The sequence below is a fragment of the Papilio machaon genome, chromosome 6 (genome assembly GCF_912999745.1).
Source record: "Papilio machaon chromosome 6, ilPapMach1.1, whole genome shotgun sequence".
In the NCBI taxonomy this organism is placed as follows: Eukaryota; Metazoa; Arthropoda; class Insecta; order Lepidoptera; family Papilionidae; genus Papilio; species Papilio machaon.
The window spans coordinates 7,655,990-7,681,592 of NC_059991.1; the positions used below are offsets into that span (position 1 = coordinate 7,655,990).

General features: G+C 34.1%; 3 protein-coding genes and 1 long non-coding RNA gene across 4 annotated transcripts; 3 read left to right on the plus strand and 1 right to left on the minus strand.

Moving 5' to 3' along the window:
• The first annotated feature begins 667 nt into the window (after positions 1-667).
• On the plus strand, positions 668-3,568 carry LOC106714462 (dual specificity protein phosphatase 14). The gene is made up of 4 exons (XM_014507515.2): positions 668-921; positions 2,352-2,580; positions 2,824-2,960; positions 3,215-3,568. The coding sequence occupies exons 1-4, from the start codon at positions 824-826 to the stop codon at positions 3,402-3,404; spliced, it is 654 nt and encodes a 217-aa protein (XP_014363001.2). The 5' UTR covers positions 668-823; the 3' UTR covers positions 3,405-3,568.
• A 1,029-nt stretch (positions 3,569-4,597) lies between these two features.
• Positions 4,598-24,967, minus strand: LOC123721063. The gene is made up of 3 exons (XR_006756140.1): positions 24,841-24,967; positions 15,613-15,617; positions 4,598-4,627 (listed from the first exon to the last, which is right to left on the minus strand). It is a non-coding gene; the product is annotated as an uncharacterized LOC123721063 (long non-coding RNA).
• LOC106709847 (cytochrome P450 6B6) lies at positions 17,454-20,445 on the plus strand. Its single transcript, XM_014501732.2, has 2 exons — positions 17,454-18,948; positions 20,147-20,445. Exons 1-2 carry the CDS (start codon positions 17,589-17,591, stop codon positions 20,332-20,334), a joined length of 1,548 nt encoding a protein of 515 aa, XP_014357218.2. The 5' UTR covers positions 17,454-17,588; the 3' UTR covers positions 20,335-20,445.
• LOC106709910 (UPF0728 protein C10orf53 homolog) lies at positions 21,086-22,081 on the plus strand. Its single transcript, XM_014501827.2, has 3 exons — positions 21,086-21,244; positions 21,486-21,571; positions 21,788-22,081. Exons 1-3 carry the CDS (start codon positions 21,154-21,156, stop codon positions 22,061-22,063), a joined length of 453 nt encoding a protein of 150 aa, XP_014357313.2. The 5' UTR covers positions 21,086-21,153; the 3' UTR covers positions 22,064-22,081.
• Positions 24,968-25,603: the final 636 nt, after the last annotated feature.

The window sequence follows — 25,603 nt, forward strand, 5'->3', positions numbered from 1 at the left end:
TATAAAACATCCTTATTTCATATTAACCGAGGATAAAATACCAAACAATCACTATGAAATTTACTGATCATGTCAAATGTGACGATAACCATTTTATTAAATTCTGGTTAATAAATTAATATAGTTAAGATTCCTTCGCATAGACTTTGACGATGAGTTAAATGTTTTTTTTAAGTAAGACTCTTGAATAACAAATAATAAATTAACATATAAATATAGGGATTAATATTCGAAGCTTATTTCGTCGTAGCTTATGTCTCTCTACGCCGTAGCAACTACATTTTGTAGCTACGATAAATAAGACATTATTAATGTTTTAAATATTACAAACACAAAAATATATCGGGAAATCTAAACTTTTATTGCTTGTTACGTAATTTACAACGCTTTCATTGAAAACTTAAATTTACTTTTGACGTATTACATACTGTGAAATTTATTTAATTTAATAAAATATTGAATAAAGTAACGAAATGATAATGTTTAAATATAATGTAATAAAAATTTAAAAAGCAAACAAAATTAATCGTAAAATGTCACCAGTAACAATTGAACAGAAACGACGATGAAACTGTAAACAAAATAACACTCTGGAGGTGTTACCGAAATAATCATGGAATGCCGGATATTACAGGCGCTTCGGACCGAGACCGCAGGTGGTGGATTCCAGACTACATTAGTATGAGGTGACACTCCGCGAGGAACGGACGTATCGAGAGAACGTTGCTTTTATATCGATCTAAACTTCGCGTGTTGAATGTTCAAAGTTAATAATTGTGAAGTGAATTTTAGACTTTTTTTCAACTAAAATTATTCGTTTAAAATGAAGGTTTTAACGGTAGACGATAAAACTGTTGTCGAAGATAGAGAACCAACTGTCGAGATTGTTGATAACAAACTAACTAAGGAGGAATTAAATAGGTAAATAAATATACACGAACTCGAAACATATTAAAAGTGAATAATTTATCTGACAATATAAAATGTAATAAAAAAATAAAATCAGATGAAGTAGCTGGTATGAACGCTCGACTTTTCTTATATATGCAATGAAAAAGATTTTCCTTTTACAGTTGTTTTTTTTTGTGTAAAAATTTCTGCAACGACAATCACATAAAATACTAATAAGCTTGTTTTCAACCAATACTTGATAAATAATATTAACTAGGACATTTTTAACAGGGATAGACAATATAACAAAACATGGTTAAATTTATTTGTCTAATATTATAAGCAAATTAAATCAATAGCAGCGAAGAAGTTCAAAAACTTTAACATTATTTCAATGCCAAGTATCATTAACTGTACATTTACCTGTCAAATGTTTATTTTGGTAACAAAGAATCATCTGGAGAAAGAACTGCCAAATTTGTCTGGATTGTGAAAACAAAACGTATAAGAGCAAATTCGCTAGGTCAAACTCAGCTGGATGTCCGCCAGCGATGACACAAGCGAGAAGAATGCGTTGTTTACGCGGCGTCGCGTCGTTTCGTTCGCGCGCTTTTCTCTTTTGGGCGGGAAAACGATGGATTGCGACGACATGACGCCATGTTCGTTTTGTCGTAGACATACGTCATTGAGATTTATTATTCAATAATATTTTGTTTTTAAAATTGATGTAGTTTTTAGAATATCCCCTTCAGTAAATTATTATATCGTTTTAACAAATGAATCTACAAAAAACATTATTTTCAACAAATGAAAGTTATAAAAACAAACTTTTATTTTATAGCTCAGACACTAATTTTTATAGGTTAACTGGTGTTATAATGATGTATTTGACAGTTAAACGATGTAACCGTATAAATGGTAATGAAATAATTATTTCTAATGTGTCACAATCATTTCGTCATAAAAAATGACCGACCTTGTAGCGTTCTAGACTTGACATTGATGTGAATTAATGATACAGAACACAAGTTCTATTTCAGTGGCCGCACAAAGGAATTTGACACAGATGTTTTGCTACCGTTTACTACATTTTATTATGACTTCAGTTTTGATTAAGAGTCATAAAATGATTTAGTGAATAAACCATGCAATTAAGTAGTGGGATTTATTATTTTAGGCAACGTTTCGCGTCTTTTACATCTCATACAGTAAATTTCACAACGCGTCATACAAAGCTGATGTTTGTCCGTAATTGTTTAACTTCGAATGCTGACTTTTAAATATCGACTTTAATTCGTAACATGCTTAACTTGATGTACAAAAATCGTAATTTAGTTTACAAAAATTGCTGATTTAGAGTAAAAAGAAATATTTCTAAAACTACACCAACTTTGATATCATTATGTTATTTAAACTTGCTATTGTTAAACAAATTTTAACACCATTATTTTCTTCAACAGAGGATGTCCTCTAGGCGTGTCCCGTGTGACGTGTTCGGTGTACGTGTGCGGTGCGCACGCGCTGCCGGGCGCGGTGCGGGTGCTGCGCCCCGGGTTGGTGGTGAACGCGGCGCCCGAGCTGCCGCCGCCGCCCGACGACTGCGCCCCGCGGTACTACGTGCCATTACTGGACACACCCAACTCAGATATGCATCCGTACTTGGAGAGAGTCGCTGATCTTATCAACGATGTAAGTTTAAATTACCATACCGTTCGGTGATAAATTTTAATTAAAAAAAATACATAAAAGCACTTCCTATCCTACACATTTAGTCTACTACAGTTTTAACAACTACGTTTTATGGATAAAATAGCTCAAATGATCTGAATAACTAGACAATAGAAACCTAACTATCCTCATTGTTTTCATTTTTTTATCTAAACTGTAACTTATTTGTATTCTATAATTAAGATAGTAAACATTTTGGTACAGGTGGTGTCAAGGGGCGAGGTGGTGTTAGTACACTGCGTGGCGGGCGTTTCCCGCTCTGTCACACTTTGCTTGGCTTACCTCGTAAAGTGGCAGCGGATGACGCTCAGGAACGCCTACCACCATCTTAAACTGAGACGGTATTTGTTGCCTCACTTTACATTTGATTAGGAACGAAAATAATGTCAGTAGTAATTCATAACTACATGAACTTTATAACTTTTAATTAAAAATAGGCTACAACAATTCTTTTACAAGTACAATTGCAATGAAATAAACCGACTGAATTAAGGAGTATCATACCTACTAAGAGAAAGAAAAATAATAGTAATATGTTCCCTTTATGATAAAGATTAAATAAAAGACGAAAGACTAAATTCACCACTTCTTTTAGACCACAAATCCGACCGAACACCGGTTTCTTCAAGCAGCTGATTAAATTCGAGGAGCGGCTGTTTAGCGAAGCTTCCGTGAAGATGGTCTACTGCGAGGCGATCGACAAGGAGATCCCCGACGTGTACGAGCCTGATTACAGCGGAATGACATGGTTCAGACAGCGGTACGGACCTATTGAAAACAGTTGAGTCACATTAGTAATTAAGCTGTAGTTAGTTCTACTATTGGCACAAATCGTTTTGTACGCTTGTCAATATGCAGCTTTTTATTTGTGTACAATTAAAATGTTTATCATAGGTTTCCAGTGTCGAAAGACTGATACAAGAAAATATTGTTTACACTCTAATTTGAAGTAGCAAAAACACGGGTCAAATTGAGTTAAACTATCTCTCACTGCTCGTTGACTCATCTTGGTTTTTAGGTTAATTGAAAGCACGAATGATGTGTAATATGAGCTAATGAATGTTAATATTTCACAGTAAGTTTCACAATTACCAGATGAGCGTGGAAATTGTACGCTTTAGCCTGATGAAATATTAATGAGCCTTTGAAAATTGAATACTATGTTTTTGCAATGATGTGAGAAATATAAAGGTTGAAATTATTTATATCTGAAACAATATTTATATAATAAATATATATATTGACTTTTTGATTCAAAACGCTTTATAAATAGTTTTTAAATGTATTATTATGATTGTTGATGTAATTATATAAAACATTATAATTGTAATTTAAAAAATAAAAATGTTAAATGTACTCGTCTATCAAAACAACATCAATGGATGAAAGTTTTTTTTTATATTATAAGGCAAATTAGCAAGCGGCCAAATTTTTCGTCGAAATGACGAAGCTTTAGTTTATTATATTTGTGTTCTGATATAAACAGTGTTAAGTTAAAATGGCTAGCAGTTATTAAAAGATGTTTAAGATGACACTTCAGTAATAAACATATGAAGTTAATGGAATTTTCTAAAGCATTAGCAATTTTAATTTAACTTGTTATTTCTTTACAAGACTGATGTATGAATGATTTGTTTAAGTTTTGTTAAGTATAATGTATTAAATTGTATTTTAATTTAAGTAATTCTAAGAGATCTAACATTATAGAGGCCGTTTGAAAATACGATATCTAGTAACTTATCAAGTTTGTAACAACATAAAAAATCTGTTCTTATCGCTTATAAAATAGCTTTAGCTACGTACCATCGTCAGCTCACTATACGTCCCCACTGAGGGGCTCGGAGCCTTATTCGTGAGCAAGTTATGGGTGAATAGGCCATAGTCAACCACGCTGGATGTACGTATGTAAATTTAAAATCAAAAAACACATTCGTACATGGCGGGATTCGAACCCAGGACCTATACATTGCAAGTCAAGTGCTTAACCTCTGAGCCACCGACGCTCTATCTACTCTATCTACGTATAATTATTTATTTTATTGTAAATGCTACGAAAATATTTAAAATTGCATAATTGTACATTTATGTACTATGCTATATTATGTACTGTTTGTTACTTATATTGGAAGTTTGTGTCAAGTGATTTATCTATATGAATGGGACCAAAATAAATAAATAAGGTATATACTCTTTGTTTCTTTGTAAACAACAAAACGCAAGTTTTAATTCACAGATGTTTCGACAATAGATATTTAGAATAATTTTATAACCAACATGCATACTAAGAATTTAAGTTTTGATTGATCTAAATCGTCTTTTGTTTTATTTCGTCGTAATCTTACTAATATTATAAACTAGCTTTTACCCGCGACTCCGTCAGCGCGGAATAATAAAAATGCACACAAGATAAAAAAGTTCCTATGTCCGTCTCCTAGTTCTAAGCTACCTCCCCATAAATTTTCAGCTAAATCAGTTCGACCGATCTTGAGTTATAAATAGTGTAACTAACACGACTTTCTTTTATATATATAGATGTGAATGTTTAGATGGACGTATGTTTGTTTGAAGGTATCTCTGGAACGGCTCTACGGATCTTGATGAAATTTGGCACAGATGTAGAACATAGTCTGGAAGAACATATAAGCTACTTATCACGTTGTTTTTTTTTAATCGCATCGTTTTTAAGTCGCGGTTGACAACTAGTAGCAGATAAAAAGAACTCAAACTTTACGCGAGAAAATAATAGTTAAACGTTATCAGTGATGTAAATTTCTTGCACCGTTTTGACCTCAATAAAGCTATAAATATGATTTACGTGTTACCTAATTGCTGTAGCTATGTAATGACTAATGCTACAGGAGTTGTTGGCCCCGTGGCATTGAGCGGTGCTACAGAAATAGAACCCCCTCTCCGCCCTCTACCTGTGTAGACTGCGCCTTAGTGATAGCCGGAGCGGGGGCGGAAAATGCAATACAGTTTATTTTGAAATAGGTTTGGCATTAGATAGAAATTTAAAACTGATGTGTCATTGTAAATTTATTTTTTATTAAATGTTAAAAGTGTGACTCAAAATATTAACAAGTTAATTGGGAGTTGGTTTGTAGACAAATAAAAAAATGGGTGTAGTACAATAAACATCAGTTTCAATCGGTTCTGATCAATGATGAATAAGTTTAAATAAATTGTCTTTTATCAAGTAACCTATAATGTTATCAATCTTAACTTACAATCAAACACTGTCCAATAGATTTAGAGATTAGAATATCTTGTTAGAATAACTTTATAGTAAGTTCTAGGATACATTCTATATTCTTTTGTCAAAATTTATTTGTCGCTTTTCTTATCCGTAATATATTAAAAATAAATAAACAAATCTTATTGTACATAGATATTTGAAACGTACTACATTGTAATAAAACAGCGTTAGATGTGACAGCGACTGACAATGCGTCAGCGTCTCTTCCTGTATGTGGCGACTCAGAATAGTTTCAGCTCAAACTAAATTTAACAAAGGAAACAACTAGTATAAACTTTACTTATTATTATACTCCAAAAACGATTTTAAGTAAAGGAGCTATGAAAAAAAGATGAATTAAATGAGATTAACAAAGGAAATTTATGTCAGGAAAGTGGGGTTTTAAGAGCACCCGAAACCGACGTGCAAGTACGGGTAGATGTATGTATAAATATATGGAAGGTACAAGAGGTGTGAAAGAACCGCACTAAATGAAGTCCGGAGTTGCTTTTTGAAATTAAAAAAGATATATCCTTTTTCTATTCATACTCTCCCCGTCGATTATTATACTTAAGCATAATTTCGAAAGGCTGCGTCTATTTTTAACAAGAGCAAATAGAGTGGTGGAATGAGACAAAGATCTTTGTGTTGTTCTACGCGTGGTAATAAGTGATTCGGCGCAGAAAGTTTAAGAAGTTCTACACATTAAAATAAAATAAACATTAGTATGAAAGTATAAAAAATAAAATGACGGTTACTTTAAGTTTACCTTAGTTATACTTTATGCAGTTATTAATTAAGAATCTTAAGTAATAAATGGTTGCCATTTCTTTCTACTAAGAATAATCTTAATATGTTTTTTTTTATTCCGTTAATAACTATCCCGGTAAAAAAAAGAATAAAATGTGGTTAATGACGCAATAGTCTGACAATGTTAGAATACGAAATTAAAGCTAACACTGATTGTTCTCACCTGACGGCTGAGCTAATGTTCTAAGTTTAGAATAATTGGTTTCCTGCCAGGACTCCGCATACACAAATATGACTGACACGCAAATACATACCTGGAAGCGAACAATGGTTTCCATCAAAACTCGGTTATCAACCTCATTTCTAAGTGGATAGAGTTGGAAATTGCTTGACATTGTTACCCAATCAACTTGTCAAATATTTTGCCAAAACACCTGACGGTCAACGCGTGTGATTTGTTGGTAAAAACAACTGACAAGTTCAATGTTGTCGCTAATTACCGCACCTACGTAATTACTTTTGGAGCACTTTACTTTTTAATTTTCATTGAAAATAAGTTGGGTAAGAAATTTACCGTAAAAATAATTTTGACAGTATGTTATCTTCTTAAGATATTCCTAGTCATTTTATAGAATACTCTTTTAAGCGTACTTATAATTTTAAGAACACGGTTGTATGTTTTACTAATATTATAAATGCGAAAGTTTAGATGAATGGGTGGATGTTTGTTTGAAGATATCTCCAGAAAGACTCAACGGATCTTGATGAAATTTGGCATAGATGTAGAACATAGTCTGGAAGAACACATAGGTTATAATTTTTTTTTTAATTTTCCCGGGCGGAATTTACTAAAAAATAGTATGGAATGCGGTTTTTCGCCCACAGTAAATAAATTTTAACATTGTAAATTACCAAATTCAGAAATCAAACTCTACTGTATTAAATTAAAGTTAGACTCCATCATCCCTAAAAGAGAATGAAGTTTGAATACGTTTACTTACTTTGTTGTTTAAATGGAAATCATCAGATGCATAGTCTGTTTCAACTCAAAAGGATTATTTATTTGAAGTGGGCAAGTCTGAAGTCAGTTCTAAACAAACACTTCATTTGAACATATCGAGACAGACGTGTTTAACAAATAATTACATTTATTCCCGCAATTTAATAACATTTGTAATATTTGAAAGAATTGGTTGTTGGTAGTCAGAATTATAATTCTAACTAGTCAGAATGAGAGTCAGTTTTTGACTTGTTTTTTGCTAAAAAAAACAAGTTTATCAAAATTTAATAAACAATTTATTAGTATTAAACTATAAAAACCTTAAAGATTGTCATTCTTCTTAACACTTGGCATGCGGGCAACGTTTTTTTACATTTTTTGCAGTCTGTCAATAGAGCGCGGGTCACGTAAAAGTACGTATTTAGTAGAATTGTTGTGGATACCCGATAGAAATGCCCGCTGCACGCGTAATTCGGCGGCGAAGTATGCCCGCATGTCAAGTGTTAATAAAACCGATTAAAATATCACTAGTCAATAATAGTGTCCTTAATAAAATAATTTGTTAAATCAGTGAAGTGTTACACATCTCTATAAGATCGATCCAGATATTTGTTTATCAATAAATCACTACTTGTTTAACTAGTATTGAACTAGGTCGTATTTATAATAAAGAACGTAAAATATATCTTTAAAATGAATCAATCATCAGAGCAAACGCGTATTATAAATACATATTGTGGAGCAATCAACATTCCACGCTACATTCCATCTATTTATAAAGTCCAATCTCTTAGTTGAATCATTCTGAATGTCTGAGAGACAGTCTCGAATGTTTTTACTTCCAATATGACCGAATATTATTTATATTTAGTTTTATGCATTCCACAAATGTTGTCCAGTTATTTTGATAGTTCTAAAGTTTCGTGTTGACTTTACACATAAATATACGTGTGTTGAAGTTGACAAGTTTCATGATAGATTCTTCTGTGTATAATTTACTAGCTGTCGACCGCGACTCCGACCGCGGGGAATCAAAAAAAATCTTAAGTAGCCTTTGTGTTCTTCCAGACTATGTTCTACATCTATGCCAAATTTCAGGAAGTTTCATGAAGCCGTGCTGGAGATAATTTCTAACAAACATCCATCCATCCATCCATCCATCTAAACATACGCATAATTTTAGTAGGATATAATGAATCCCTAAGATGTTAAGATTTAAAAACTTCCGAACTCTTATAATTATTCGTTTCATTTGTTTCGAAATAAACAAAACCCCTTTTTATTATACTTCTCGAAGTTTTAGGAATATTAATGAAGTAAAAACATATTCTGAAACATTCCTGACATACGACACATGGCACAAACATACGAAAAAGATGAAATTTAAAATAACGAATTGTTGACGGACTGGAATGTTCGTTATTCCACATCAGTAGCAACCTTCTAATGGTCTAGGTAAACTAATTTTAACTGTTTTAGAACTAGCAGTAACTAACTGTTGCGAGACATGTTAAACTCTACCAGAAAAATACTATAAATTCCGCTTGCCTCCTTCTTTCTTCCTTACTGTACATAGTAATTCTCAAGTGGTCCAGGTGTAACTTCTTGGGTACACGGGACGGCGAGGATGTACGGCGGTAAATAAAATTAAGGGTTTAAAAATTGAAGAATAAATGTAGCAATAGTGAGATTAACGAAATCAATAAATTTTTAAAGGATTCTACAAATAAAAATTAATTTAGTATGTAAAATAAAGTGATTAAAACAAGTTTTGGATTGATTTTAGAGATTGTTTATTGATATTCGCCTGCACTGATTAGTAACACTAATCAGAACCAAAAATATGTCGTGTATACGTTGAAAGGTACTCTCTAGTTGAGCACTAAGATTCAGGTATGTTGGCACAATGCCCAGCGGTGACAAAGCGAGTATATTACTGAGATAACAATATCTTTTTGTACATTTGTTTCAGCATTGTAAAGTCATAATTACATCGAGATCGCCAACTAACATTAACGGTATTGAAACAAAAACGTTTTGTTTGATATGTAGGAATGTGAAAGTGAATTATATTTATACTAACCACATGCACACGGTTTGTTTTCTGTTACCATTGTAGCCATTTTGTTTGTTTTCATATACGCTTCCCATTCTTACGTAGGTCAATAACCGCATATTTGCCAACTTCGAAACTGTTCGTTACAAACCAAAGATTGGCGCTTCAATTAAATTGGTTGAATGGTTCATACAGCAATCAATCTAAATAGTTTATGTACCTATATATCTAATTTGCAAACTATGATGTTATAATACTAATAAAGCTAAAATTACCACCTTAACAATTTTATGAACAATTTTAAACGGACTGTTATCAATAGATGGTCCGTTAATTTTAAGCCACCATCAACTCTCACGAGCATTCATTGCGTCAGAGAACGTTAGTTCTGCTGTTAAGCAGGCCTCTAAGGAAGAAATTCGTCCTTTGAAAACCTTGGAAACAAATCTTAAAAAGTCAGCAGTGGGGAAAAAAATATAGCTCAAAAACAAAACAGCCGTTAAAAACCAACTATTAAGTTGTGCGGTTAAAAATGTTCAGTTGTAACGAATTCCAGTGGCAACAAAAATACCGCAAAACATGTCGAGTTACGCAATGTCGCGTATTTTAGTTGTACAAATAAATAGACAAAAAGTTTATAGTCGCATTCCGGCGGCGGGCGAAGGCGACCCACTTCGCTCACGGCAGGTATGCGACGACGAGCTCCCGCGCCGACAACCGCGCATACCACAGATAAAATAAGAAATTGTATTACCACAGATGATACAAGCACAAAACCACTGACACAGAGATGTTAGCTGGTTACTGAGAGAGACTATAGTATATATTTAGTATGAATAATATACCTTAAGGGATGTTTAAGTAATTATTTAATGAATCTGAGTGAGCGAGTAAGAAGCTAGACATATAAAATTAAAACTTGCAAACAAGCAGTATTTTGTCCGATGTTGGTGACACTTTTCTTAAAAAACTCTAAGGTGTACCTTTTTATTTTATGATAGTTCAAATTTTAAGATTGGGTGTATGGATTATAAAGAGAATAGGTATCTGTTATCTCTGATTACCCCAGAGTCACGGGCGTGTGTATCTTTTTTATAAGTTTTAAGATCTGAACAAATTTCTTTCTTAGTTAAACGAACTGAATTTATTTATCTCTATTCCATCCAAAAGTTGGCCAACGGTATTCATTTCTATCACTTTTTAATTACATTGTTGTCTCATTGTCAAAGCTTCGCGTGTGCTAACACGTGACTTGTCACGTTTTATTTTAATTCAATTCACGTGCTGCTAGTAGTTAATAGATATTTAAAGAATTAGAAGGCCGGGCATCCCAACATCGAAATATACATGGGAAAATTAGTGATCCGATGTACTTTCCGTAACGAAAGTTTTTTTACATTATAAGGTGGCAAAATATCGATGCGACCGCTGCCCATGAACATCTGCAATTGCTTATGTGTTCTACCTTAAATCAACAAAGGAGGAGATGTACAGAAATAGCATATTTCCCATTCTTATTCGTCCTCCTCCGTCAAATCCATTTGTCCTTCTCATCATTTCCTTATAAGAAAAGGGTAGGAAGGGAACGTGGATTAAAAGAAGGCCTCCAGTACGCACATCTTTCATTCGACATTTTAGTTGTTACTTCCTTAAAACTCGTCAACTTTCAAGCAAACCATCCATCTATTCCTTGAACTACCCCTACAGATGCATCCCTCCATATACATAGTAAGACATTGACAAAGTTAACATAATAAAGTCTAAACAAGAATCTTTATTCCGAAAAAAAATCATTTCATGTTGACATTGTCTCGTGCAAATGCATTCACAACTTAGCATGTGTTGCATGCAGGCGCCAATCTTCGTAAACAATTTTAGTACAATTAATGCATCGTAACGTCGGAATAATGTTGACATTAATGATATCTCTGGTATATTACGAAGTCAAGACTTCGGAATACAGAGGACGCGATGTTTGTTTATTCCCAGCGCAAATAATTCGTTTTATTTATGACTTTATTTATTTTGTGTATGATGCTATTGCTTTTTCATATGCTTGAAGGGGCAGGAGGGCCTTCATCAGAAATCATCTTGTGAGAGTATAAAAGCGGGTATGTCGGCAGGTGGGCGTGAACAGATCCTGAGTCCTTGTTGCAATCGCAGTTGTTTAATAAGGGTTAGGTAACCAAAAATACACAGTGCAATGAACACTGTAGTGTCTAACCAATGCGACATCAACTTAATTAAGCGGTAGATTTAATTTGTTAATTAGATGCTAAGCGATTCGTCGCAAGCGTGGTGCGCGGGCGCCGTCTCGAACAAGACTGTGTAAAGATGGCCGCCCTCACAACCATCGACAGTGACGCTTCGCTTGGCTGACTTTTGACAGCTAAAAGTCAACCAGTCATTTGACTTTGGCGGATACGCCGTCATGCTTTTTTAAATGAAAAATATATTCGTTTATAAGACAACTTCCATGCTAATGTAGACCAAAAACTTATCTTACTAAGATTATAAATGCGAACGTTTAGATGGATGGATGGATCATTCTTTGAAGGTACCTATAAGAACGGCTCAAGGGATCTTGATGAAATCTGGAACAGATGTCGACCATAGTCTGAAAGAATACATAGGCTACTTATAAGGTTTTTTTTAATTCCGCGCTAACGGAGTCGCGGGCAAAAGCTTGTTAGTGAATATGAAGTCTTTCGACTATCATCAGGGTTATCTAACATCTCCGAGCGGGCGTGGACTTGCGGGTATTTCAATAAAATAACTGTTGTAATAATTATCACAATTATAACTATCGATGATACAGTCAATGTCATTACTAAACTAATTTAGGATTGTTAAGATAGAATTGGATTTAAGTACAGTAACGTCCACCGAGCACGTGGTTGCGTCCGCACCTTATGACGATTCAAACCGAACTGACAGATTTGTCAAGATGGCCGCCCTACCAGTGCTCGGTGTTCGTTATGGGTATTGACAGCGCCAACACGGCCAATCCTGACGATCGCACGACCTCGTGCGCATAGAGTCGCGCTTCACCGTGATGAGATGTCATTGTTCTCCCTCTATTCTATTTGATCAAAAAGCAAAGATACACCATAAGTAAAGATACACCATTACCATTCGTTCGGCCCTTCCTGACTAGAAGGAAATTCATCATCATTGCAAAGTAACATGGATCGGTCGTGCAAGGCCCCCTCGACCAGCTATACATTACCAATTATTACAGCGTGGACCGGGCGTACGAGGCCCGTTCGACCAGCTACACGTTACCAACTATCATAGCGTGGCCCGGGCGTACGAGGCCCCTTCAACCAGCTATACATTACCAACTATCATAGCGTGGCCCGGGCGTACGAGGCCCCTTCAACCAGCTAAACATTACCAACAACCAAAGCGTGAACCGGGCGTACGAGGCCCCTTCGATCAGCTTTATAACCGACTATATATGCGTGGCCCTTTATATCCCACTTGTAATGAAGTCTTTCGACTATCATCAGGGTTATCTAACATCTCCGAGCGGGCGTGGACTTGCGGGTATTTCAATAAAATAACTGTTGTAATAATTAACTGACAGATGGCCGCCCTACCAGTGCTCGGTGTTCGTTATGGGTATTGACAGCGCCAACAAATAAATATGTTCTGTATTTTACTTCCTACAATATTCATCATAAACATTTGAAGTATTACAATGTTATTATTATTAAAAAAACACACACAAACGAAAATCTTTACTAAAGAGTCAATACTAGTTTTAAATGTTATTTCCTCTTTACTTAAAAAAATGAAGTTATCTTTTCATCTGTATTTTTTTTCTTGTCAGTCGTAGTTATAATAAACAAAGACCTTGGTGAAAATTATTATCTATATCACCTTGGGAAGAATACTCACATATCTTTATTGCACAAATATAATTTTGCAAGACCACGTAAATTAATTCGAGAACAAACGTATTTATATACAAAGTGGTCATAACTCAGGTGTCGCTGACTTCCGCCGCCTCTCCTTGAGACTGTTAAAACTTAAGGGTCATTCCACACATGGGAATGCAAATAACACCTCCCTTTATTATAATTTTTTTTTTTGAAGTAGAAGTCGAACAAGCAATTTATTAGCGTGATTTTAAGATTAAACCACCGTTGCGTAAAAGTAATTAAAATATGTATTAAAAATATTAAGGTACATTGTAGCATTTACTGCCATAGAGAAGCACTATCACTTTTCTCGTTCAAAAAAAATAATTCTTCCACACAAAATTAAAACGAAAAATCTCAAATCACCATAAAAAAGTCCAGGGACCAAATGCCTTTTGAACAAAAAAAATAATTATGAAAATCGAACAATCAGGAGTGGAATTACGAAGTAACAAAAAAAACATGAATTGAGAACCTCATCCCTTTTGAAGTCCGTTAAAATTAGCTTTATCGTTAATTAAAATTTTGACATTTATGTTGTGATTAAATATTCCCCAATTACTAGTATTTAGACATCGTCATGTGTAAGCAGCCTAACCAAGGTGACTATAACAGGATCCCGTTGGCGACGGCATCTCATTTCCACACGTTTATTTTAAAGCTCTCTTAAATTTCGATGTGAAAAATCGTTTTATTTTCTTTGAATTAGTTATTATCATTTACGACTCTGATACCAGGAAGTCGTTCAATTACTCCCACTACTTACTAATAGCGACATGGCTATAAAACTTAGTGTAGTTAATGAGTCTTTAGTAAATGATATCAACTATTCTTAAGTTAATTTTGTGAGTAAAATGTGCCTTGAGTAAGAACAATAGAAGTACTCAAGTGGTTTTCAGATGTATAACAGAGGTTGCCAATGCTGAAGCATTTATACCTACTAAAAAATCTAAAAATTCACTTTTAATTATTAATCTTATTAATATATGCGAAAGTTTGGTTGTTTGAATGGATAGAAGTTTACTTGTTAGAACATATAGTTCAACGGATCTCAATGAAATTTGACACAGATGTAGAAAATAGTCTAGAAGAACACCTAGACCACTTACTAAGTTTTTGGAACGAAGTTCCTTATCGCGCGTTGTGAAAGGGGGCTAGACGGAAAAAATTCTTACGAAAAGTTGTCACGACACTTTTTGCTATATCACCATGGCAACGACGTGACAATATATAACGAAAATTCATAGAAATAAAATGTACTTCTTGTGAAGACTTAAGTTTTTTATTCATAGAATAAGCATTGGTTCCTTCACTAATTAATTGAAAGGAACTTCGTTCCATCCGGGTGTCCCTTGACACCCCTCAAGTTTTTTTTTTAATACGGCTAGTCATACATAATTTTTACAGATAACAAACCACGAATAATAACAACGGGTTTAAAATAAACGTTTAATTCTGTACTCTAGTTCTGGTATTTGTGGTTTGATAGAAAAAGTGTATAAACTCACGAAATTATTAACACTGCGATATCAGACTGATATACGATTTTTATATGTCAGGTATATATTAAACAGCAATACGCGCCAAACCATTAGCATCAGCTGTTAAAGCTTTTCAGAGGAATTTGATTTTTTTTTCGGTCACTCACCTTGTTAAGTGGCTATTAACTGATATTTTATTTATACACGTTTATATTAGAAGAAAAAATGTATAGGCGAATTCAATAGAAATAAATTTTTTACTCGTGTTACTGGCTGATGATATTATTTTTTGTCTATGGATTTATTTTCGAACTTTGTGTTTTAATTGATAATACACATTGTGCCTCCCATTTTTTATTTTTTATTTTTAATAAAATTGAGGGAAGCGATTAAATACTTGTAATGGGTATTGTAAATATAGCTTGTAAACCTTTTACAAGTATTATATATTAAAGTTAATTTTTATTTTCCTTTAATTTAAATTAATTATTAAGAGATACTAAACTCGGATTCGGAAGTTTAAGTGAATAGTCATTACTCCAAACATAACCTAAAAGAATCAGTTACTATAAAAACACAACGTAGAACAAAAAGTCCTAAATTAGACGATCACATTATAAAATAACATTGGCCAAGTTAACATATTCTACCTTTGGGAAGATAGAAACATTTAATGTCCTGATTACTACATTATTTTTTGTATAAACTGAGTGTTTGTATATATTATATTTAAAAAGGATAGTAACAACATGACGATAAGTAGGTTATTACAGCCTTATAAAGTTAAAATTGTCCAAAATAGGTTTGTTATAGTTTCTTATTTCTATTGAATTCGACGAGACGTTGGTTGCTTTTTTTATAAACATGAGATACCCCATGGTTTTACCCTCATCATCTGTGAGATCTATCCTATAAGTGTTAATTTAATTATTTCTAGCCGTCTTAAAGCGTGAAACTGTGATATACTTTTTTTATTCAACTTAAAAGAAATAAATGCTTTTAATACGACTATTCTACATGTAATGGTAATAATTGATAATAAAGTAATTGAGTTGTTCTAATCATCAAACTAAACTAAGAAAATAGTTCATTTAATTGTTTGAATAGTTTGAATACTCATTTCCATATCGATTACTAAATAATTAACCTTAAAAATAGAGACGTTCTATCGAACCTTGATACAAATCTAACAAAGATGTAAATTTAAAACGGACTCTGAAACAAAAGGTAGAATGTAAAACATCGAAAGTTGACTTTCTCTGATGGTGATTATTGATTATCATTGTGGCGATTAAATCAACTCCAATTTAATGCCATATTTACATTATATTAGTAGAGTAGGATAGTAGCATAATGTAAACACTAACTGGCTCCAGTTATCAGTCCATACCAGGCCAGCGTTATTGTGCAATAGGACTACTGGCATTATGTAAACATGGCATTATTTAACATTTGAATTTATATATTACTAAAATAGTTTATTTTACTAAAAACTTCATTTTAAGATATACCATGTCCTTTACTTCGTATATTTAGTAAATGCTTTATCTGTTCTCAATAACAAAAAAATGTATGTGTAATTCTTTGTCATGTTGTACCTGAGGCGCCTGACATATTTATTCACGCAGATTTACATATTTAACGGGTTTACTACATAAATACTAACAGGCGCATTAAATATAATCAGATAAGTAGACAAATGTCGACCAAAAGTACAAAAACTGATTTACCTGATTTATTTTTATTTTATTTAACACTGGTTTCTGTACTAGGTCGCTGTGTTTCAGCAGCATACCCGTGTTCCTTATCCATGGTTCTATGAGCAAACTCTCAGTATACCTCAAAATGTTGTATACTAGCTGTCGCCCGCGACTCCGTCGGATCGGAATTTAAAAATAAAATTAATAAGTAGCTTATGTGTCCGTAAAACTATGTTCTACATCTGTGCTAAATTTTATCAAGATCCGTTGAGCCGAGCCGAAAATTTCAAACATAAATACAATTATTATTTGCGGAACTCATAATCGTTAATTGGTCACTATGGGCACCATTATGTCGCTATGTGCGGCAAGGTAATTAATACCCAATAAACAGCATTTTCTATGTTATCTTCAACATGTAAAACAGTACGTTCGAGAAACGCTATTGTTAAATGAAATCTAACAAAGATATAATTTTACAATAGAACAAATAACATAATACGAAGTGCAAATCCTTTTTTATGCGTTAGTATTCTTGACCTAAAGATAATATAATAACTATATGCAAGTTGACTGGTTTATCGGATTCGGATTACTTTTGAGTACTTATATCGGTTTGCTCCTTCGTTTATCAGTCACCTTTAATAGATTAAAGTCCTTTACTCATGCACTATTACATATAATTAACTTATTATAGCAAGTCACAAGTTGTAACAACTGCGCAGTGCTAACCAATTGGCGATGAGTATCGCTGAACCGCAAATGACACTTAACGATGTCTTGCACTCGGCTAGTTAACGAACTGAACTCGAGCGCGCAACATGTTTCCCTTATTAATAATAATAGTTATTGTTCTTATTTACATCTACATCACGAGAAACTACGACTATTGGTCGAAGAGGAACATAAAACATGATCCACCCATACCTTTGTTCGGAAACCACTTCAGGAATGTTTTCGGCATCAAAAGCATAGCGGAACTTTCCACCGAGTTGTACAGAAAGTATAATAACGAAAAAGTCATCGGATACTATTGTGGATCAACGCCTCTACTGATCGTGAAAGATTTGGACATAATTAGGAATATAATGACCGTGGACTTCGCTTACTTCTACCCGAGAGGACTCGGCAGGGACCCCAAGCACGAACCATTGCACAACAATCTCTTCCACAGCAACGGTGATACATGGAAACTCCTGCGACAGAGGTTGACGCCGGCCTTCACCACTGCCAAGTTGAAGAAGATGTATCCTCTAGTGGTGAAGTGCGCGGAGAAATTGCAGGTGGCGGCGGAAGGCATAGCGGCGCGGGGAGGGGAGTGCGACGTGCGAGAGCTAATGGCGCGTTTTACCACAGATTTCATCGGCGCCTGCGGCTTCGGCATTGAAATGGACTCCATAAACACGGAGCACTCCCTGTTCAGGGAGCTCGGTAAGAAGATCTTTACACGATCGTGGAGAAACATCATACTAATCGCTATGTGGGACCTGCTTCCAGAAATAAGGAGGTTACTATTCGTCGACGATAACACCATCGAAGACAAAATAACTGAGATCGTTCAGAAGATCCGAGAACACAGGAACTATAAGCCGTCCGAGAGAAACGATTTTATCGATCTCTTGCTCGAATTAGAAGCTAAAGGTAAAATTGTAGGCGAATCTATTGAGAAATCAAATCCCGATGGAACTCCCGTACAAGTCGAAATGGAGCTGGACTTAAAATGTATAGTAGCGCAGGTGTTTATATTCTTCGCAGCCGGCTTCGAGACTTCCTCATCTGCGACCAGCTACTGCCTTCACGAACTCGCATTTTATCCTGAAATTCAGGAAAAGATACAAATGGAGATCGATGAAAAGCTTAATAAGTACGATAACAAATTATGTTACGACGCTATCGCTGAAATGTCCTACCTCCATATGGCGTTTAAAGAATCATTAAGAAAGTTTCCTTCTCTGGGCGTCTTAAATAGAACATGCGCTCGGCGTTACAAAATACCAGAGTTAGACGTCACAATAGACCCTGGAGTGAAGATAGTAATACCGGTACAGGCGATACAAATGGATGAAAAATACTTCGATAATCCAAATGAATTCCGTCCGGAGAGATTTTCACCGGATGAGGAGAAGAAACTTAATCAGTACATGTATTTGCCATTCGGTCGCGGACCCCGGGCTTGTATCGGTAAGTCTGTTTTATATTATACTAACTGTCGCCCGCGACTCCGTCCGCGCGCAGTTAAAAAATGGGGGGGGGGTATGAAAAATAGATAATGGCCGATTCTCAGACCTACTGAATATGCTCACAAAATTTCATGAGAATCGGTCAAGCCGTTTCGGAGGAGTACGGGAACGAAAACTGTGACACGAGAATTTTATATATTAGATTGCTTTTATATAACCCTTTGCAACGAAATCGGACTTTGATCTTATTGTAGTTGCAGTAACCTTTAACAGTGGTAGACATCAACAACAACATCTGTTTGCACGAATGGGCCGTCTCTCCCGTTGAAATACCACGACCACACAGAAAAAAGGCGTGAAGCGAATGTAATTCCGCATTTCGTCTGATGAATGCACTTCCGAAGGCATTATTGTAGTCCCCTTTCCTTTCCCAGCTTTTTCTAGTGGTTTCTAATGGTCTAGCATTGAAAAGGGAAATATTCTCTTTCTATGCATCTCCTTCGTTGATTAAAATTAGGAAACGCATCTGGAGCTTGCTCGTTTGCCACCTTATATTATTTAAAAGACCTTGATGCATTTTACAAGTAACATGTACTTGACAATTCAAGACAAAAATCACAAAGACTCAATAGTCTTTGTCAGTTAATTTATTTTAAAATCCTTTAATACTCTTGCACTAAATTGCATTATAGGATATTAAAAAATTACATCCTATCTCTGTACTGTTTAATAATTTACAATTTGATAAGGACAATAAACATTATCATTATCATATAATTGCAAAACAAAGAAGATAAAGTTTAATTGTACCGTATAAAGCAAAGTTAACAAATACTCTCTCACACACAATCTTCAGTAAACAAGTAATGTCTTATGAATCGGTTCAAAGTCAGAACAATGAAATTATGAGAAATGTGCTTACCTTAACTTGTTGTAACGAGACTTTATGGGTTTCTACTGGCGAAACTCGTTTAGGAAAACATGTGCCCATCTCTATTCAAAGATGGTTAAAAGGATGACAATACGATACCTCTTTCTAGTTTTGTGTTACTTACAAAATATTTTGTAAAAGAATGCAAATTGTTATAACGTAAAATAAACAATCGAATAAAATTGGTCAAAGTTGGAAAATCTCATAAAAAATGATTTAATTATACAAAATCTGACTGATCATTTTAATCCATAGAATATTATTATAGGAACTCGTCTGGGTGAGATGCAGTCGCTGGCTGGTCTGGCGGCCGTGTTGCACAAGTTCACCGTAGAACCGTCACATAAGACGCAACGGGATCTCAAGGTCAACCATTGGATGAACGTCGTGCAGGGAGTAGTCGGCGGTATACCACTAAAGCTTACACTGAGAAAGAATTTGAATAAGAAAGAATAAAAATAATACGAATAACATTGAAAATAATCGGCAAATCGTGTACGCCGCTCGTTTGTTTTTTCCTGGCACATCGTCGTAAAGACTGTGAATCTGTCGTGTTTTCCGGTTTGCCCGGGCAAATTACAAATGGATGGCGTACGCAATTTGCCGCCAAAAAAGATAACAGAAATGGTACATATTGGAATGTGTAGAAAGCTTATAAATTTTGCAATATATATTCCCATATAATATTTTATATGTATAACTATGTATGTAAATAATACATTTATAGTATACAATATATCCCTAGTAAATAACATTAAGTAACAGTAATAGATCCATATGAGGAACCGAATCGTAATTGACAAGATTAAATAAGTAAAGACATCTTCAATTTGTAATTTAATGATTTTTCCGAAATAGATTATTATAATTATTAAAAAAACATTTTGTGCATTTCATTATTAAATAATACGAATTCTTAACTATAAACATTCTTCTTCTACTTCTAATGTATAATTAGGTACTAATATAAAATTTCCTTTAATATTGCGTATTAAATGTGTTTTTATTTTGATGTCTCACTATTTTGTATTCGTGAGAAATAAATCGGTACCAATTCTATATAATTGAATCACTGATATCTATAAAGAGTAATGTATCTATTATCTATGGAGGTCAGTGAGTTTATTAAATATTTTAATCTATGATAAATATTGTTTTTGTTTACAAACTGTCAATTTTATCATTTTCTTTCAATATTGATTTTATATAAAGATATATGTAAAAAAATGTTTTGAGAATTAAAGCGATTATTTAATAATTTTTAATTCATTTACTATGTCTCTTAATTATGTAAGGATTTACTATGGACCCTATGACGCATTTCACACTGTCTCTCACAAACCGCAAAAACTGAGAGGACTCAGAGGTTTGTAATAAAAAGTACCTATTTTAGTATCTTCTTCATCTTCAGGTAATGCGTACAAAGGACTACCTAAAAATATTGTTTGTAGGAAGGATTGTGTCCTAGCAACCATTATTTTTAATAGTTGGCCAATCCTATTAGTGTTTTAAACTAAAATTTTGACGATAAACAAGACGATAGTAGAATTATATTATAGATCTTGAGTACTAATTTTCTACAATGACAAGATTAATACATTCTGCAGATCACCTACACAAGCTGGGCTATCGCGTGGACCTAGTCCCAGTCGAATTCGTTAACTACTGTATGCTGGAGATGTGTGGCCATGAGGTATGATGAAATATTTCTAATAAATTGATCATACAACGGACTACAAAATTAAAAAAAAAAACTTATTAAAACAGCAGAGCTCGATTTTAACTCAACTTTAATAGGGATCTCAGTTTGCTTTACCATTGTGTGAATTACATGAATTAAATTGACTTCAAAACGCCTAGTACCCGCAGTTTATGATAAATCTCACTAATTAAACGGAATATTATCCAGGTATTTAGATGCAACATCCAGAACCTTTTATTCAACACGCCAGCGGAACTAGACCCGGTTTGCATGCGGGCTGTTGAGGCGGTGGTAGACGCTTCCGCCAAATTTCTACGCGCTAGGAACTACCTTTGGTTCTGGTCCCTTATAGACAACCAGCTGTTCAGGAGAAGCGAGTTCGCACCAAAAGACCATTGGCCTTTCGATGTGGACAAAGATAGCTACGATACGTGTATGGAATGCACCTACTGTTGCGGTAGTTTGAAGAAAAATAAAAATTGATTTTTTTAATAAATATTATTTATTTAAACATACAAAGATTTTTTGCGCTTTGTTATTTGGTATTGACTAATTGCTTTTAAATAGTTTCGTACGTAATTACCCTAACATTGTTTATTCCAACGCATTCGATTTACTACGTTTAAATTTATAAGTTTTGCATGATAATGACAATAAAGAGCTCCACCTACAGTCTGATGTTATTGTGATTGTGACTTGAATTAATTTCAGTCATAACAAACGTTTGTAAACGTCGTTACCATGATGTGATGACATGCGATATCTAAAGATCTATCACAAATTACAGACGCAATTGACACGGTTATTTGATTTCTTCCGTTAAGATATGTATTTACACTAGTATAACTTTAGAGCAACACTAACTATTACCCGCAACACCGTCCGTGCGAAATTAAAACATTAATAGCCTAGATTTTCCAGACTATGATCTAAATCTATGCCAACTTTCATCGAAATCTATCCTTTCTGGAAATACCTTTTAACAAACATCCATCCATACATTCGCATTTATAATACTAGCTGTCGCCTGCGTGGAATTAAATAAAAAACATGATAAATAGCCTATGTGTTCTTCCCGACTATGTTCCACATCAGGGATCCCCAAATTATTTTGACCCCTTTTCCAAAATGAACTGTTACCTCAGACCCCCATGGCCTAATTACCTACTTTTAAGATCAATTATTATTATTTTCATTCTGACTTAGGTCAATAGAAGAAGATAGAGTGAGAATTAGCAATGCTTTAATATCGACCCCTTTGGGAATCCTTGTTCTACATCTGTGCCGAATTTCATCGAGATCCATTAAGCCGTTCTAGAGATACCTTCAAACAAACATCCATCCATCCATCTAAACATTCGCTTTTATAATATTAGTATGAAGTAAGATTACGTCACTCCATCGATCTAGTATTCCGTCTCTTTGGTTTATACTATGTGCATGCATTGTTTACTCATCACAAAGTACTATATGTCAGTGTAATTAATGTTCTGCATATTAATGATGCAACGCATTAGACATTGTTAAGTACGATCTATATTTACCTCCGCTCCCTTTACAAATTATATTGTATCATTGAGCATTTTCACTGAAGAAACACACGTATAGTATCTCTGTTTTTCAGGCCAAACTCACGGGAGCTAGTCTAGTAGGCGACAGCTAGTCTAATATATAAAATTCTCGTGTCACAGTTTTCGTTGCCATACTCCTCCGAAACGGCTTGACCGATTCTCATGAAATTTTGTGAGCATATTCAGTAGGTCTGAGAATCGGCCAACATCTGTTTTTCATAACCCCCCCCCCCCCATTTTTTAACTGCGTGCGGACGGAGTCGCGGGCGACAGCAAGTCAATATATCAACATATCATCCCTGTTATTATATTTGACAAAACAGAGTTTTCAATATGTTTTTTCTGGAGATTTTGATTTCAGAAATCCAAGGTTACTGAAATTGTAAAATTTAAAATGTTACTATGACATTTGCAACGGATTCCTCAACATTCCTTTGATGGTTACTCAATTTTATATGAATCTTTTTCACGAATATGATTTTAAAAGAAACAATATTGTGATTTTTAATATGATTTATATTTAAATAATAAGTTACAAGGCTGGTTCGTCGCTGGTTCAGTCCGTCGACGTGAGACTGGAGCGAAAGAAAAACTCGCAAACACTACCCTTACACGATAACCCCCTACATCCAACAGATGAAACATTTCATTAGACGATTCGATATTTTTCTTTTACTCCAAACTCTTATACAATATAAATAAACTGGTTACTTCTCGAAATACATAGTATCTAATAATTCCAATCCGAAACCAATCTCGCTACACACTAGCGATATTTACTAACTTCATTTTTTATATAAAAATTCATATTCGATAGTGTATAACAAGCTTTATTTAAAGTATGGCGTAATAATCGGCTACTTGTAAATCACACAAACATTCCGATATATTTTTATATATATTTTTTAAGTTTCACATACTATTCGTTAGCCGTTTTATTGCGCCATGAAGTTTGTGTCGTATAACCTTAAATTAGTTTGGAACTTACAATTTTCGTAAACGTAGTAAAACAATACATCCAATTAAATACAATTTATCAACTAAAGGTAAAAAAGTTACTTAAACATTAAACATGCATTTTTTTACCTTTTATTTTTTAATATTGGACTTCTGTAAACATTTATCCAATTTCTAATAATAATAATTTGGTCAAACGCCACATCTTATTGCTATACGACTAAATCACAGAATATGTTAATCGTAGAGTCATACTGTAATTATATTTTACAAAAACATTGCTTTGTGATGTGAAAACAAATTAGGGATCGAAAATTAATCAAGTGACGTTCAAAGGGGGAAAAGGTTCGGATAAAATCCCGAAATATCACAAGAGGGGAAGGAGAATTAGATGTCACGTGATGGAAAATCACTTACGATTTTCGTCTGTTAAACTTTAGATACATTTTGAAAACATAACCACGTTTACATATTTACCCTACCAGAAACAATAGTAACGGCATGAGTCTTTCCTATACAAGGTATCGTAAATCTTTAAAACCGACAATTTTAGTCGCTTCGTTTTACGCAATGTATTGTCATAGTTTCGTACAAAGGAATACGTTGCCGACATCTGATCGAATACGATCGTCGTGAGAATAGTAACTGGGATTTTCAAAATGGCGCTGTGACTATACTGACCTAAAAGACGTTCGCTTCGATGTTCAACGTTGAGTTAACGAAACGCGCAACGATATAATCGCGACGCAAGAATGTAAGATTTACGTTGCCTTATGTAGGAAGGGACTTAGTCACTAAAAAAACACCTATACAAAACATTGTTGTCTCTATTTTTTTCAAACAGTATGAAATGGGGTGAGAATATGTTTTTGTATATATATTTTAGTAATGAAAACTTCGCAATAAAACCGTTACATAATTATTTAAACAAATTTACAATCGAAACTATAGTAATATAAATACGAACAATTACAGAACTAATATAGATACACCTAATACCGTATTAATATAACAAATAATGTTATTGCATATGTTTTTTATTTAGTGATTTGTTTCTGTTCCTTTCACGACACGACCCGGGACCAAATGTATTATAATATTCAAACTTTATGGGGGTCGATGTTACCTGCGAGCGCATGTGACACGACGCACAGTGAGTGGTGGATAGCGAGCGCAGTGTTCCACCCAACATCTCTATATGTCCCCACTCATGTCATTTTGTTTTGTAATCCGGATTAAGTATCTATCTAAACTAATATTACAAATAGGAAAGACTTGTAATTGTTTGAGTAGGAAATATTTGCATTGAATAAGCTACACTATCCCCAGGAGCCATAAGCTATATTGTTTACTAGATTTTTTAAATTAAATTTCACGCGAACATATTGGGCAACTGCTAATAGGTTATATATCGATGCCCGTCAATATCTAAGAATGTGTTCAGCGCAGTGTCTCGTTTAAAATTGCGAGCCCCCATAAAGTTTGGATAGCATTG